The sequence below is a fragment of the Triturus cristatus genome, chromosome 4_1, assembly GCF_964204655.1.
Source record: "Triturus cristatus chromosome 4_1, aTriCri1.1, whole genome shotgun sequence".
Classification (NCBI taxonomy): Eukaryota; Metazoa; Chordata; class Amphibia; order Caudata; family Salamandridae; genus Triturus; species Triturus cristatus.
Genome location: NC_140585.1, coordinates 598,388,770 through 598,406,641, shown reverse-complemented (window position 1 = coordinate 598,406,641; position 17,872 = coordinate 598,388,770). Strand labels below are relative to the sequence as shown.

The window sequence follows — 17,872 nt, the reverse complement described above, 5'->3', positions numbered from 1 at the left end:
CTTACTTGCGTTTGCTCGTAAGCAAAGAAAGTCTCAAATTAAGATAGTTAGTTAGGAAATTGGCACCAAACAGTAGAATTGGAGTATCATAGTAAATATTTCTAAAAAAAAAAGTCCACATAAAAAACATTCCTAAATGTTAGGAGCACAAATCAGCTTGCCTTTAAAGGAAGGACTCCTAATAATCCCACTCAAAATAATCCAATGGATTCCCAGTGAGAGATGATTTGGGAAATCATACATGGGATTAGTCAGTACTAAGATTTTAGAGAGGTGCTGTTAGATTGTTGTAAAGAGGAAATATACTGGTCAAGGTAAAGTTTGATGAGCTTTGTTCGCCATTGACAGTGCCAGAGAAGCTGGTATCTCCACGGTCTCCTCAGGAGTCAGCGCAGCTGTCATTACCTGAATAACCACCCCTTCTGCCCAGCACAGCAGAAGGGGGAGGGAGCAAACCACCAAGAAAGCATCGGTTCCCCACATTAATTTAAGAATAGAGGAGGTTGGAATATGCCAGCAGCTGCTATTATATAAGAAACGTCAGGGGACATTTTTTATTTCATTGAATAAGAATAGAAACACAATAGAATTCTCACATTTACCCTAATATTGATCAACTGTTTCACACAAGCATGTATTGAGAAAGTACATTTAGAGAAACAGAGAGCATTTGATGAGGTGCACCCAATCCCATAAACATATGACAACAGCCATAACTCTACTAAGTGAAGTAGATTTAGGGCAGATTGGTGTGCACCTCACCATAGATAATGAAACTGTGATGACATGCTTACAATGCACAGTATTTCCAAAAGGTGTGCATATAACCAGTTCTACAGATAATGCAGTGCATGTAAAAGTATTTGATGATACGCTTACAGCGTGAAGCATACCTCAAAGGTGTGTGTATCTGTTGAATGAAGACACAAAGTAGAATAAGTTAGGGGACATAGACAGCAAGCCGCAGATATGATTGGAAGTGCTACTCTATGTGCATTACGCAGTACCTTTGTGTTGAGCCAATATTCTTCATACATTTTTCATTTTATTTTATAAGGTCCAGAATCTTCAACATGCAGTCACTACAAAGAAGAAATGCCAGCAGTGAAGTGGAGCTGTAAAAAACACCAGTGCTAAAGTAAAGCCTGAATATTGAGGTCCTTCTGGCTCAGGAACTCAGAGACACTATTTAAATACTGAACCATGTCCATGCTGGCATCCACTTCTTTGTGACGCAGGAGAATTTGTCATCTCGCAGAACACTAAACATGACATTGGTAGATGTCTGACCTATGGCAACAAGGGGGAAACGAGAGGATAGTGAGCTGCAACTGGGAACTGGTGCCAACGGCCTGCAAGAATGGGCCAGCCGAAGGACTAGGATTGCCACAGTGATCACAGGGACAAGTGACTGGGAACCTCAAATGGAGGCCCTATGACCAGGGTTAGGACAGCCACAGCAGAGGTCTCTACGAGTAGCATTATCATGGCCACAGTGTTCCTGTCCCACTGCAAGGTGGCACCGTCCTACTCAGCAGCAGCCCGTCCCATCTCAACTCTGCTCCTATCCTATTTTGTTAAATCACCCTCCATCTTAAAGATGGACTGATATACTCTCTGTAGAGCTATACAAATCTTGAGTATCATCTGTATTGTAAGGGGTAAGAAGTATATTACGTGGAATGAAACTAGCGGACAGGCCGGATAAAAAGAAATTGGACCACATTTTTTTTCACTTAGTGCCCCACCCACTCTTCCCATTCATTGCGAAATTAAAATAGTAGAAATACTTCCTTTTGCAAAATAGAATATTACATTTCAGTCACATCTGTCTGCCATGTCAAAATATGTTCAATAATCACGGAAGAAATAGCAGGATCAGATGTTCACATTTTTGTATAAATAAAACATACATTGTTAATTATCAAATGTATTCAATTTAATTCATGGAACTTGTAATATTATTTAAACATTCCAAAGCTTTGCAGAAGAGTCAGAGTTATTCTTAACGGTACAGAGTGAATTAATGTGCTAAAGGTAAAACATTGTCTAGAGTAGACCAATATCCCGGACATACCAGTTGCCCATACCTCATTAAATAGTATTTTAAGGATTTTTTTATATGTTTTATTTTATAACAGAAGGATCTTCGGGAAGGATTTCGTCGAAACTGGGCATCAGGGCTGGAATCATTTTCAAAGAAGGGATATTAATATTTAATGATGGTACACAATACAATTTAAACCAGCAATGACTGATCTCAATTTCTCTGAGGCTGGAGATGTTGCGGCACCTCCAACAACCTTAGATCAAGCGACACATAACTTGGGCTGAGGATGAAATACGATGCAAGTAACAAAAATGCATGACAGAACGAAATAAGGATTTTTCTGTTTTTTTAGCAGTTGGTCATTTAAAATGTTATTTATGTGCATACATGAACTGCATAATAATAGTTTGACATTATATGAAATGTACACATACCTCTCCTTGTTGTGTAAATAGTACCAACTGGACAGCTATTTGAGCCACACAAATTAGAATTAGCAAGGACATATACTACAAGGGAAAGAGAGACATTTTACCCAATTAAATTGATTACATCACCAGATATTGCAAACACAAACACTTAGAAGACACTGATAATATTGTCACATCAATAGAACTGAATACTTTTCGTATACATCCAAATGTTTATTGTTTTGTGCTCTGAATAACTTTAGTCTGTTTAGGGCCGAAATTTACGAATGCTTTTCACCATCACTCTTGCAATGCAAAGTGGTAGAAGCTATTCACTGTTAAAGATGTTTTGTTTTACGCTGGAAATCTGCACTTTCCAAAGGTCAACCTACGCTTTGTTCCACTTAGAGCCACTTGACCTCCAGAGGGTGTTACTCGAGTGGAACAGGTAAACACCCATAGGATTTGACACGATGCCCTAACTTCTATGGTAGCCAGACCAGCATTTGGATCAAAAACCAATTTATACTTGAAGCAGGCATGAACAAGGGCAAATGTATGCAATTCTCAAAAAAGCAGACACATTGGGTGTGTGCTGTAGTGCACAGCACACATCCACAGCATGGGAGTCTTATGAGTTTGGCTTCTCTTGGGAATTTATACTGGAAGAGTATACCTCATGTAAAACTACACACACTTGCCCCTGCACCATGGTGCGAGACTTTGCATCACACAAGGTAGCCTTGCTTCAGCACAAGAGCAGGGGGTGTCATCAGCAGAAGGCAAAGTAGAAAGGTGCCTGTAATGTGCTTCCCCATCATGTTAAGCAGTGCAGCAGGTGTGAATGCCGTGCTACCTTGTGTGAAATATTAGTAAACCTTGGCCTTTGTATCTGTCGTGTCTCCCCACAATAAAGGATCACGACACCGGTAAGTTTCGTACTTCTTTATTATTTACTTGGTGATACAGCTCACGTGTCCACTGACCTTCCTGTTGTCCCACTGCCCTCGTTGTGTCCGTGTGTGTGTGTGTGTCCACGCCCGCCGACCGGATGTGGTCCCCGATGACCTCCCTAGCCATCGCCCATCCCCAGGTCCTAGTGTCCACTTCCAGGACACTACATCTCCCCCCTTTGTCACAAAAATGTGATGACAAATACTAGCCAACTCTCAGACATGCGCCACTTTGACGAGCTATAGTTATTCGTAATGTAAAGTGATATGTACAGATGTGACCCATGGAATGGTACCCATAGAGATGTATCACATTTCTTCTATCAGTCTCTTTGGTCTCGTTATGTCTCTTCTCGGCCTTGTCTCCAGTTCTGTCTCTTCTTTTGGCCCTGTGTTGCCTGCTGGACCCATTCCATAGCGCTCCAGTTTCTTCGTCTCTTCGGTGCCTGATGCTTGCTCTTCGTCCAGTTCTTCCTTTAGACCTTTGAAGTATGAACTGTTTCTCGTTATTCGTTTGTTCTCCGATTCTGCTGTAATCATTGTTCCCTTTTTCTTTGTTATCGTCAATGGTTCTTGGGTGAACATGCTGTCAGATTTCCATTGCTGTTTCTGTCGCACTACTACAGTGTCTACTTCTTGTAGTTGCGACCTGGTGGCGTGTCGTTTGCTGTCCGCATATTCCTTCATTTTTCTCTTTGCCTCCTTGTCTTTGTCTGCTATGTTCTCGTGCACTGATGCTGTCTGTCCTTCTACTTGCGGCAGCCTCATGCTGCTTCTCCTCCCCAGTACCAGCTCCGCTGGGCATTTTCCTGTGGACCCATGTGACGTGTTTCTGTAGTCTCTCAGCATTTGGCATAGCGCTTGGCCCAACGATATCTGTGACAGCTTCGCTCTCTGAACTGCCTTCTTTATATTTCTCATGAACCGTTCGACCATGCCATTTGCCTGTGGCCACAGTGGCGTTATCTTCCTGTGCTGTATTCCAAGGTAGGCCATGAACTTGCGGAATTCGTCTCCTGCGAATGGAGGACCATTGTCTGTCTTCAACGTTTCTGGTGAGCCCCACGCCGCAAATATCTTGTCTATTATTGGCAGAGTAGCTGCTGCTGACGTTGATGATACTGGCATCACAATTGGGAACCTGGAGTACTCGTCCATTATCACCAGTAAGTAAGTTCCTGTGTCTAGCGGTCCAAAGAAGTCAGCTGCTAATGTCGTCCATACAGCCCTTGGCAGCTCTGACATGTGCAGAGGCTCTTGTCTTGCTGGCTGGCCTGTTGTTTGACAGAGGTGGCAGGCTGCAATCGTGTTTTCTACTAGACGATCTAGTCCAGGGAACCACACCTTCTCTCTCAGCAGCTTCTTTGTTGCGACGATGCCCCTGTGCGATTCATGTGCGATACTAACTACTTGGCGCCGTAGTGAACTTGGCATCACTATCCTGGTGCCTCGCATTATTATTCCATTATTTGTCTCTGACAGTTCCCCACTTATCTTCTGCAGTGCCAGAATCTCTTCTTTGTTTACTCCTCCTTTCCACGTGCAGTTGTTGTTGACATGTCTCCACCTTTGTTGTCTCATTGTTTCTCTGGCCACTTGGAGAGTGGCATCTTCCTCAGTTCCTCTCTCTATCTCTGCTAATGTTATTGGTGCCGGTGTATTTTGTTTGAGCACGAAGTTTAGGTATTCCTCTGCCACTGAGGCCTTTTCCTCGGCATGTGGTAGTGGATGTCTCGACATGTAGTCTGCCGGATTATGTTCTTTCCCTGGATTGTGGACAATTGTGAAATCGTAGTCCATTAGTCTGATGCCCCAGCGCTCAATCCTTGGCGGCATCTTTGCCGCTGGGTTGCCATATATTGTTACCAATGCTTGGTGGTCCGTAATGATGGTAAACTGCTTCCCGCACACGAACATGTGGTAGTGCTCACATGCCCATACCACCGCTAAGCTTTCTTTCTCTGGCTGTGAGTACGCCTTCTCGATGTCTGTCAGGCTTTTGCTAGCGTAGGCAACAATTTTTCTTGGTGACTCTTTTCCTGGCAGGTGTTGTGCTAGTATCGCTCCTAGCCCTACTGGGCTTGCATCAACCGTCAGTTCGGTGCAGAGCAGAGGGTCGAAGTATGCGAGGTGCTCCACCGTCATCACTGCATTCCTGATTTCCGCGAACGCTTCATTGCATTGTTGAGACCAGATGAACGTCTGTCCTTGGTTTGTTAGTTCTCTTAGCGGTGTGCTCACCGTGGCAAAGTCTTGTATGTATCGGGCACAGTAGGTTGCCAGGCCCAGGAATGATCTTATTTCTGCTACATCTGTCGGTGGCTTTGTGTTTTGTAGTGTCTCTACTTTGCTGGGATCTGGCCTCATCCCTTTTTTTGAAAATATGTGTCCGAAGAATACAAGTTCTTTTCTCCCAATTTCGCACTTTTCTCCGTTCAGTGTCAGCCCTGCCTGCTCGAGCTGTTTGCACACTTGCCTTAAGGCACCATCATGTTCTTCGTCAGACTTCCCGAATACTAAGATGTCATCGCTGTAGTTAAAATTGTTGTGTACTGGCCGTATCACCTGTCTTATTGTTTCTTGGAATATTTCAGCCGCTGACGAGATACCAAAACTTAGTCTTTTGTACCTGAACAGTCCTAGGTATGTGGAGAAAGTTGTTATGTATCTTGACTGGGGATCCAGTTCTAGTTGGTGATAGCCTTTGCACTGGTCTAGCTCTGAGAACCTGCACGCCCCTGTCAGACGGCTTATCATGTCGTTCAGATGTGGCCCTGGGTGACGTTCTCTCGAGATGGCGCTGTTCGGTATTCTCATGTCCACACAAATCCGTATTTTGGAGGTGTTCTTTTTCGGAACCGCCACTATCGGTGACACCCACAGCGTCGGACCGTCTGCAGGCTCTATGATATCTTGCTGTAGTAGGTTGTTTATCTCTTCCTCCACTTGCGGCTGTAGATGAATTTGCACTCTCCTGTGGTGCTGTGCCACAGGTCTGACTGCTTCATTTATGTGTAGCGTGATTTGCTTGCCTTTTAGTTTTCCCAGACCTTTAAGTATTCCTTGATAATCTTGTAGTATGTTTCCTTTTCCCATCACGTGATACGTCATGGCCAGTAGCCCCATGACCTGTGCTGTGACATTGCTCAGCAAGCGCGGTTCTGGAATGTCCTCTTTCAGCACGTGTATGTCTTCTTTGTATGCCATATTTTTATATGTGAGAGTCTCGGTGAATTTTCCCATGTTTTCGTCCGGTTTCTTTGATCCCCACGTGAACACATCTACAGTCGATGGCGACAGTGTTGGCTTTGTTTCCATTTTCATGTATTCTGACATGCAAATTATGTTGCATGTTGCTCCACTGTTGAGCACGAATTTCGCTCTATGGCGTCCGACCTCAATGTCTACTGTGGCTGTCTTTTTTATTTGCTGTTTTTCCACCAGCTGGATGTGTTCTTGTTGTCTTCCTTCTTTGGGCGCGTCGGACATGAGGTATAGCCTCTCTTCTCTCCCTGACGCTGTCATTCCATCTGACTCCTCGGACGATCCTCTCTCCGCCGTCTCCATGTGTCAGGCGTGTCTTGTGCTTGTCATCCTTGGTCTGGCTGTTCTTCCCTTCTCACTCCTGAACTGCCTGCTCATGCACGTACTTGCAAAATGGTTGTCTCTATTGCATTTTCTGCATTTCTGGCCCATGGCTGGGCAAGTACCGATGTGCGGAAACTCAAGGCCACACCTGTAGCACGTGTTGTTAGTTTTTCTTGTAGGTGGCTGCTCCTTGTTGTCATTTCTTTTGAATTTTTCCGTGACACGATGCGCCATTGCTATTCCTTTCTCTTTACCTATCTGTATTTGCTTGGCATGTTCCGTGGCCCGTGCTTCTGTGCGAGCCATCGTCAATATTTTCTCGTGTTGTCGGTTCCTTTAGAATGCGTGCTCTGAAGTCTACCGACTGACACCCTTCGATGAGGCGTAGACGTATTGCTTCTTCGTTGTCGAACTTTTTGAATTTGCAATACGTTACCAATTTCCGCAGTCTTGTCGCAAAATCATCCATGCTTTCTTCTGTTTGTTGGCACGCCATGTTGAACGTGTACCTCTCGAAGTCGATATTGCGTTGGGGGTCAAATTTCTCTGTGAGGCATGCTTTTGCGCCTTTGTTGTCTGTCGTTCTGTCACTCGGGAATGGGAGGAGCAGGTCTTCTATTTCGTCCCCCGCAAGGTTTATAAGCAGATCTAGCTGTTTGCTTTCTACGACATCTGTTGCGCGCATGTAGCATTCCAGTTTCCTTATCCATCTCTCCCATCTGATGCCTGCTTGAGGTTCCGATGTGCTGAATGGTAGCGGACTGCGGAACACAGCTTGTGTGCTCTTTGAATCTTCGTCACTCATCGCTTTTCTTTTTATTTATTTATTTATTTCTTTGGTTTTTTCTGTTTTTTGTCTTCAAATTCATTTTATGTGCTTCTCTTTGTTATTTTTCATTTATTGTACCTTCTTTGCCCTTTTTTCCTCTTTTTTCCTTTTCTTTTCTTCGTTTTTCAGGCTTTTTCACTATTGCCTGACTTAAAAATGGCCGCTGTCTATCTTGAAAGCCTATTGGCGCGTTTTGCCTGACTTCAAGATGGCCACCTCTTCTCACGAGAGTTCGTCTAACTCACGCGCATGAGATTTTTATCTCCCTCAGCTTCTTCAACCGCCTCGCGCGCTCCGCTTACTTCAGTTTCTTAGCGCCTGGGTGGGCTCCCGCATCTATTCATCTCTCCGCTGGCACTCCAGACCAGGGTGGGTTCCTGGCTCCGAGTTCGTCGTCGCGACTCGCGACCGGGTGGCATCGATGTTTTACAGCCGGCACTCCAGACCAGGGTGGGCTCCTGGCTCCGAATCACTCGTCTCGACCGGGTGGGCTCCGTCAGTCGCCGCGACGCCGATCCCGCCTTCGTCGGCCAGTTGTCGTGTCTCCCCACAATAAAGGATCACGACACCGGTAAGTTTCATACTTCTTTAATATTTACTTGGTGATACAGCTCGCGTGTCCGCTGACCTTCCTGTTGTCCCACTGCCCTCGTTGTGCCCGTGTGTGTGTGTCCACGCCCCCCGACCGGATGTGGTCCCCGATGACCTCCCTGGCCATCACCCATCCCCAGGTCCTAGTGTCCACTTCCAGGACACTACAGTATCCAATAGCAGCTATGACTGTGATGGGGACGGAAATGATGGTGAGAGAAAGCTGCTTTGTCCACATTGCCGAGCTATAAACCTCCTGTAGGCAATGTTACAAAAGCATTCATCACCTTCACGAATGGTGCTGAAGCAAAATATGAGAAACCTGTTTATTGATGTGCAATAATATTGATTCTAGAGTCTCAGATACCGCTGTACTGTTCGGGTAAGAATATATAGGAAAGTATAGATCTACTATCCCTAATTCAGATGTACTTGTGATAAAGGTGTATTATATAGGGAGGAATAGATTTATTATTCCTTTTAACTCCATATCTATTTACCTATATCACTGGACTGGAATGAGAAGTTAGAAGAATTCATTGCGACAGAGGTTTAGCCCTGTAAGTTGAATAGCGGGACCCATCGGATATCATGGATATATGGCACTGTTGGACAGTACGGGGTGTTGTACAATTAAAACTGATTGTAGGATTTATCGGCTAAGGCTGTGTCACTGCTGCTAAACGGCAAATGTGGGACTGTTGACCACTACAAGCACATGTACTTGTAACTGAGTCTAGGGGGAAGGGTGGGGGTCTCCGGAATGTTATGTTAAGATTTTCTGACGAGCAAAACAGGGTGTGTAGTTTTATTGTTAACTATAGTTGGATATGTGAACAGATCTAATGCACATTGGACGTCACTGACTTGTATTGCATTACGAGCGTTTAATTATTGAAACTGCATATTAGATTTTTACATTTAGCGCACTAAGAAGTGGGATTTATATCTATTACTGCACAGCACTGATGTTTATTGAAGACTCACAGATATGTATACGGGAATATGTATAAGATGTACTGTATAGAAAATGAATACAAAATATGTTAAAAAAAACTCCATATATATTTACATTGACAATATACGTATAATTAGAGTTGACTGATGTGCTTCATACATATCAGAACGTACCCTCAGCATGCACTAGAAGTTGCTCTCACTGTGGACTGAAGAGGTTTTATAGCTCTGCAGCACCTACCAGGGTGGAGGTGACCTCACTGTTGGAACAGCAATGTGTGATGTGTAAGTTTCCCTGGGCTTCTCTGTCAAGACAATTTACTACTGTGCCCTGTCAAGGCAGTTAAAGAGTTGTTCTGTCTTTGTATTTCACATCGTTGTGACATTCCTCTTAAATGTCTCTATTAGAGTCAGTCGATTAAGTGTTTTTGTCGAATCCTCGGCTCACATGAAAACGTGGCTAAGGCCATTTATACTCCATGGTTTCTGTCCCCCAAAATACCAACACCATGAATTGCGTTTCCATGGCTCCCAGGCAGTCTAATTTGGACTAACAAATAGAATGGAGGTGATCTAGAAACGTAAGGCAAATTATTGATCACTTGATTGTTGCCTTTTTTCTTTAAGTAATTTAATTGTGATTAATGTATCAAACGCAATGTTAGGGAACAGGTTTTGCTTCTGTATCTTTTTGCAATCTCATGACTATCTACTTATGTTGGTGAGGCATATGAAAAAAACTGTACATACATCTCCGCTTCATGCTTCTAAGCACACAGAAAGTCTAGCCTGATGTTCCACAGTGCCCAAAAGATAACACAATAAATAATGGCATTTTATATGTTAGCCATAATATAGCATTCAAAGCTTAGATTTATGAAGAACAAGCTTCATGAAGATAACTCAATATGGTGCTCTTGGTGATACATGACCCCCAGACCACAATAGCACACTTGTCTTAGTCGAGAATGGCTGAATTTCATGGTGGCATCACTACTACGTGGACACCATACACCCCTTAGTAATAAAGCTTAATGCACTGTAAACATTCTCTTCCACTTAACATACCAGTTTTTTTTAAATATAGATGGTGCCATGCAGAATTTTTTTTTTAGTTCACCCATCACACAACCGGCCTGAGAGCTTTTTTGATGTCCTTTGTCAAGCAGTTTCTGCTTTGCTCTAGAGGCAACAAGCCTTTTAATTCGCTTTTTGAAATTGAGTATAGTCTTAACCGAAGATTCCTGCCCCCGCAAAAATCCTAGAGAAAATTATCAACACTGAGTTGATGAACTATTTTGATTCTCATGAGATCTTAGATCAGTCTCAAAATGGTTTACGTGCTGACCACAGCACCGTTCCCGCCCTTATTGCTGCCACTGATCACATCCGCATGCAGGTCGACCAGGGTGGCTCAGTAGTGCTGATTATGCTCGATTTGTCGGCTGCTTTTGACACCGTTTCCTCTACTTGGATGGTCCAACGCCTACAAGAGGTGGGAATATCGGGTAAGGCCCTGCAGCTCCTCCACTCCTTCCTGACAGAGAGAACAAATATCGTTAGCTGCGGGGGTTTCAGATCTAAGGCCTTCAGCCTACCCTGTGGCATTCCTCAGGGATCATCTCTTAGCCCTACCCTCTTTAATGTGTATGTGACCCCGCTGGCCAAGCTGGTAAGAGCCTTTCGGTTCCAGGTGATCTCCTATGCAGACAACACGCAGATCATTGTTTCTATCTCCAATGATCTGCAGTCGGTAGCAGGAAAATGTAACCAGTGCATGGCCAGCACTATCAGAAGGTTGCAGAAAAACTCCTTAAGATCAATGTGGAGAAAACGGAGGTCCTAGTTTTTGGTCCACAGACCTCAATCTGGTTGAACACCTGGTGGCCAGCAGATTGCGGTCCCCTCCCTGTTCCGGCTAGTACAGTCAAAAACCTGGGGGTCATTTTTGATGTGGGCCTGACCTTCGAGTCTCAGGTCAGCCGCACTGTTAGCACCTGCTCCTATATTCTAAAAACTCTCAGCACGGCCTCCCTGAACAGGCTTCAGGTTGTCCAAAACGTGGCTGCCAGACTGATCCTTAATATCCCTAAACGGTAGTCAGCAAAGGAGGGTCTTCGTACCCTGCATTGGCTCCCTATTAGGAAGCAAATTTCTTTCAAAGTCCTGTGTTCGGTTTACAAGGCCTTGCATAACAAAGGCTCACAGAAGCTGAAAACTATATTTCAATGGTACATGCCTGGGAGGACTCTGAGATCTTCCTCCCAGAGAAAACTGATCTCTCTTAAATTCCGCAAGGCCAGATGGGGCGGATGCTCCTTCTCTGTGGTAGCCACAAAGCTCTGGAATACCCTGCCCTCCTCTATCTCCCATGCGGAATCACTCCCGGTGTTAAAAAGCTTCTGAAGACTTGGCTTTTCTCAATATAGTCAGCAGCTCTGCATCCTCCTTTCTCTTCTCAACCGCCCAGCACCTTGGCACCTATGTGTATTAGTACGCTTTATAAATCCTCATCCTATCCTATCCTAAAAGGACAAAGTGTGTGGTACATTTATTCTTTAACAATGGAATACTTAGAATAAAAAATGCACATTACACTATCATATATATATATATGTGTAGTCCTGTGACAAAGACCCTGGCTAAACACTATGATGACCGCTTTCCCTTAAATCTTCTGTGACTAGTTATCTTTCTACTCTTTCGATGACAGTTCATATTAATGTACCTCAAAACAAATCACAAAGTAAACTCGAGAATATTGGGTATTTTAACTTAGAATGACTCAGTCTTAAGGACACTTGAGAAAGAATTTGCAAGCACTATAATTAAATAATTCATGCTCACATTACTTTGCATAACTGTTCCATCTATATAACTATGGCGTGAGTTTAAGTTTAGACACCGTTTAGCCAGAGCAGTGATGAATTGACCAAGAATCTCTTGGTAAATGTGCTACATTCTTGGTAAATCTTCAACAAAGAGAAACACACATGCACAATGTTGGAAACAATGTGTCCCTATTAATGATTTTTGAATGGTTGGACTGAATGGGGTTTACTATGAGACACATTCAGTTCAAATTGATACCAAAGCTATGAGAAATTCGATGACAATATATTCGTCGTTTGCTAAAAAACAAATTCCCATTGCCATGTTCAATAAGTGCAGCATGCACAGAAAACAAAAAAAGGGGAGTAACAAACATATTTCTCTTTGTTACACCTCCCCTGGGAAGGGCTTGCATTTTGATGCATTCCCAGGTCTATCACTCATGGTAAATCTGAGAATGTGCCAAAATCCATGGGCCAATTCGTAGGAACACCCCCGCTCCACCCATTGAACTCTTCCTTAGAACAAAGTAACGCAAGTAAACAAGCCATACAGGGTCACGCAAGATGGCCTTGCATGGCTTGGTACATCCGATTCTAGGTTTTGTGTCACTCTGCGTCCCTTTGCATGGCCTAAGGGCGATACAAAACCTTTGATAAATATGCCACTCAGGGTGCATTAATGTGTTTTTCATAAAAGTTTTAGGGTCATTCCTCAAAGCTATTTGTATGTGATAATCAGACAGATAGCCTTTTTTATGAGTGCAAATCGGCGTTTATAATTCAAAAAAGTTGCTTTTGGCTTTTTTCAATGGGGAGAATGTGTGTGAGTAAATCTATGAGCTGGGGTAGAGTAAGGGAGTTACAGGGTGGGTATGGCTGTACGCATTTGTGGCCTTTGGCAACCTCCTCTCTGACCACTTCTAACCCTAGGAAAGTTTAGTTATTTACTCCTACCAAGGGGAAGAGCACATATTTTTCCAATCTAAGCAGTGCAAGGCTAATCGCCTAAACCCTCAATATTGGAGTGGATGTGGTGGAAGGCGTTATCTCCATTGAAATAAAAACCCTTTTTCCCAGAATTAAGTTTGTATGATCCTAAGTGATGGTTCTAACGACATTCTCATGAAAAATTTGTAGGTATACATTTTGACATAAGAAAACGGAATTCACAACAGTTTTTCAGGCATTCTTATCGAAACTGACAGGTTCCTAGATGTAGCCTTGAAAGCATTTGCGAAAACAACAAGTCATACATCTGCAATCGGCATCCAGGCAAGGTCAGAAACCTGTGGATGCAGATTACAACTTTTTGTGGGAGTCAAGTCCCCAGTAATAGCTCATAGTACAAGCAGCTGTCCTCTGACTTCCGGTTTTAGTCGCACCCCACCAAATTCACACTTCCCCTGCTCTATGTATAGCCAGAGAAGCGCTCAGTTGACACCGGCGTAATACTTTGAATTGACAGCCTGACTGCCACTGGGCCATCAGGTCACAGTGACACTCACCCTGACTTTCTCACCATGGGTTGATGCCACTTGTTTTACCTACTTGGACCATGCAAGAAATGGCTGTCTAGGGTATGGAAATCATACAATAGCCCCCTAGAGCTGGGGGAAGTACCCCGCATTCCGGGTCCAAAGATATTTTGTTCTAAAAGAACTTTGTGAGTTTGTTCTTGCTGAACAAAATATTTTGCCAAGTTAGCACATTAAACATTTACCGAATGGACGCCAAGATGCCGTTTTTTTTTTTTTTTTGGGTAGACATCAGTTGGAGTACATTTGAGCGTCCTCGTGAGTCCTCTTGAGTCAGACATACTATAGGAACATACTATTATCCTGCTTGGATGCTTCTGGGTGACATCTTTTAAATTCACAGACACTGACTAATATGAAACGTTGCCACAATGGTATTTTCCTGATCCACATTGATTTATTAACACAAAGGGTGAGGAATTGTGTGTTTTCTGAATTCAAATTGATTTATTAACCAAAAGGGTGTGGTATTTCTCTAAGAATGTGCGCCATTTTGGCTGAGATGGACTGTCAGTTTGTATGGCCGCCATATGCTGGTCCATCATATTTATACATAGGACGCTCAAAAGTACTCCAACTGATGTCTACCAAAAAAAAACGGCATCTAGGCGTCCACGAATAGAATTGACCTCAATGTATTCTGTTTGAACTGCTTTTTGGGTTCGTAAAGTTTTAGTACATGAACAAACTATTTACAAGAATACCATTCTTACATCCAATAATGTGCTCTGCAGACTGAGATAATTTCTAACCTGAAAACTTCCAACTGCTGTTACTGATGCCTCCATGAGTTAAATTAACTTTAATGTATTTTGTTTAAACTGCTCTCTAGGTCTGCAAAGTTGTAGTATACTAATAAACTAATTACAAAAATACCATTCTTCCACCCAATACTGTGCGCTGCACTCTGCAGACAGAGATGATTTCTAACCTATAAACTTCCAACTGCAGGCATGCCTTTTTTAACACCAAGAATACATTTTCCTTTTAATGCGTTTTTCTGTGTCTAACATTCCCTGTGATAAAGTTGAATTTTCCCAATAATGTGTGCCTCAAAATTATAGACAGTCATGTCCCTTTTCATGAAGAAGGATGTCTTCCCTTTCTCTCTTAAAAGTGCCCCAAATGAATTAAGGTCGTAAAACGGCCAGTCATGACTGAATGTGCTTAAACGTGCACGTCCTTAATGGATATTTAAACCATGCAGCTGACAGGACAGATGAGTTAGCTGTTCATCGATCCTGCCAGCAGCCCCCAGGTATGTTCTGCCTCTCTGCCCCAGCGAGGTCCCACTATAAAGTATGAAGTTTTCAGCTAAGTGGCCCATTTTGGAAAATACATTGCGATAACGTAATGAGGCCCTTTTCAGTTTAAACGTGCAGGCATTTCCCTTGGGCCTGTATTTATTAAGCGCTTTCTTTCCTTTTGTACACATGGCATGTTTCATAAAATTTTCCATGTATCTGACACTCTGCACAGTATGGGCAAGACGTAAATAATGTTTCCCTTAAGCGCACGCAAATGACAGAGGTCCGTTGTGACTGGTGGCTGCCATGCGCAAGCTGCCCTTTAGCGAAATGAAGCCTTTTCTAGCTCAAATGCACAAGCACCCCCCCAGGCATTGGTTTAGCGCAGACTGTTCCTTTTCACACGTAGGGCTCTGCAAGTTTTACTTTTGTCTAACGCTGCAGAGGTTTCTTGGCTAGTTTCACCAAAGGTTTTCTTTTTAACGCTTGCATTAGATAAAGGTCTATTTCTGAATGGTGTTGTACAACAATACATAGCACGATGTGCTTTTTCTTTTGACTGTTTGCCCACGAATTTTGGTAATAAGCGCATCCCCGACTGGCGATGTCTTATTATGCCGCAATGCATAATGCATGGATCATCCCAAGCACCATGGAGATGGGTTAATTAGTGCACCTTGTGTTTAATCATACTAATAGCAAGGTCACCGTTTGGCATCCTGAATACTCTAGTAGCATGCCCAACGCACTTTCCCATGGCACGTTGTCCATTTGTTTCGACTTTTTGAACCAAATTTGAAGCTGGTGCACAAATTCAAATTGTGACACAATGGATCACCTTCTTCAGCCACAGGTTACTGAGCAACCTGGGCCTTAACTTCCTGTTCAACACGAACATCGTTGAAGATATCTGAGTAAGTTTGTCTTTCGAATCTCTCTGCAGATTCAAAACATTTTCATAAACATGACTCCACAGTTACCTTAGGAACAGAGGTCCTAGTGTTCTTGTCTCCTCTCTTTCTTTTACAGGAGCGTACACAGCCCCGTTTTTATATCCACAGCCAGAAGCGATATAGGTGTTTTTACTGGTAATTTATATATATTTTTGATCTTTTGATGAATTTCTTTACCTCTACGCACCACCCAAGTAACCTCATCCTATTGTCCTTAGGTGCCCACTCCCCTACTTTCACCTTGGTCCTGATGAAGACCCCGTTCACAATGCGCAAAATTGGTCGTTTCGTTTAGGGGTCGAAACGTCGACATTTCTCCTTTGTTTGTATTGTCAGACATATATAACAGAGAATTTATATCTGTAATTATGTTATGATTTGTCATTTAATGCATTTGGCAGGAAACTGTCTGGATAGTTGTTTATCAATTTATTGATGTATATATATGCGCACTACTGTCTTTCATCACAATCCCTCCCATGCACTTACTACCTCACTTTTCTGTGCACCTTTTTTTTGCTCGAGAAATACCCACTTATGAATTGTATTCTACTGTATGTAAACTGATTAACTTCAATGTTGTGATGAAATAAAATCACACTCGTTTGGTTGTTATATTGTATAGAGGTGCTTGACTTTGTTCAGATACAATGGATTAACTCTTGTACACATCTATCTTTCTTAAATTGCTTTCCACTGGGACATTATCTTATTGCCCCATTGTTACTTAACTTTATAATATTCATGAGGCAGGTGCAATTTGAGACCCCATTAGGAATGGATAGCACTCCCAGGGATGATGGCCTGCTGGGGTCAGCAGACCACCATGTCTGTGACTGCTTTTTAAATAAAGCAGTTTTTTTTTAGTTTTTTTAAATGCAGCCCATTTTCCTTAAAGGAAAATGGGATGCCTTTGAAAAAGAAAAATGTAACGTTTCTGTTTCATTTTTTAAGAGCAAGCAGTGGTCCCTGGGACCACTGCCCGCTCTTAAAAAATATTTTCGCATCCTTTCACAAAGGAGAAGGGGCCACCTGGGGACTCCTTTCTGTTTGTGAGTACTTGAAGTAGGTGGCAAACTGTGAATTGTTTGCGACTGCAATTGCGGTTGCAAACCAATAAATACATTGAAGTGTGAGTCGCTATTAGGAAGGGACACCCTTGGCATGTCCCTTCCCAATAGCAAGTCGCAAACCCTATTTTCTGAGTCGGTAATAGGTTACTGACCCACAAAATAGTGTTTGTACATGGAGCACACCAATTTTGCAGTCGCAAGCGGGACGATTTCCCGTTTGCAACCGCAAAAAACGGTCATACATCTGGCCCTAAATCTTTAGACAATGGGGGCCAAACCTAATGTATTTATCTAAAAATATACTTAATTAAACGAAAACATACACAATAACGTGTAGGAACACAACAGAACTCAAGTTGGTGAACCTAAATGTAGTGAAAGACATAGTAACATATGCGAGGACAGAGCAGGTTATACATATTGTAACAGAAGTATTGAGGTTATATGCTGGATACCACATTAAATACATCTTTGAAACTAAAAGCCAAAGTCAGAATCTAGTGAATTTGACAAAATCCCAATTACTATTTCTAAGAGTGAATAAATTGCTCGCAGGCTTGGATTCACGCACAGAACCCTTGGGCTCCTATTCTTCACCTGTTGTTACGCTGAGAAGGCCGCCACGCTGTGCTTTGACAAGGAGAGACTTTGCTGCCTGAAATCGGATTACCCAGCACTCGGGACTGCGAGGACCAGGGTGCTGAGCGCAGCATTCATCAGCTGCACCTGGTCCTCTTCCCGACTCCTCCCCCTACTCCTGTCCCCGTACTCTATAACAACAAAGCCCCGCCCAAACGCGCTAGCGGGACGCGCGCGGGTCGTAGCCCGGGGCGAAGACCGGGCAAAGAGCGG

At 43.2% G+C, this 17,872-nt stretch overlaps 1 protein-coding gene across 1 annotated transcript in view; it reads right to left on the bottom strand.

Annotated features, from left to right (window-relative positions):
* Positions 1 to 17,872, bottom strand: part of TSPAN19 (tetraspanin 19) — a 232,643-nt gene that overhangs the window by 144,557 nt on the left and 70,214 nt on the right. Inside the window, exon 5 of the mRNA XM_085652962.1 lies at positions 2,485 to 2,559. Coding sequence (XP_085509088.1) covers positions 2,485 to 2,559 — 75 coding nt within the window. The remainder of the gene's footprint in view (positions 1 to 2,484; positions 2,560 to 17,872) is intronic.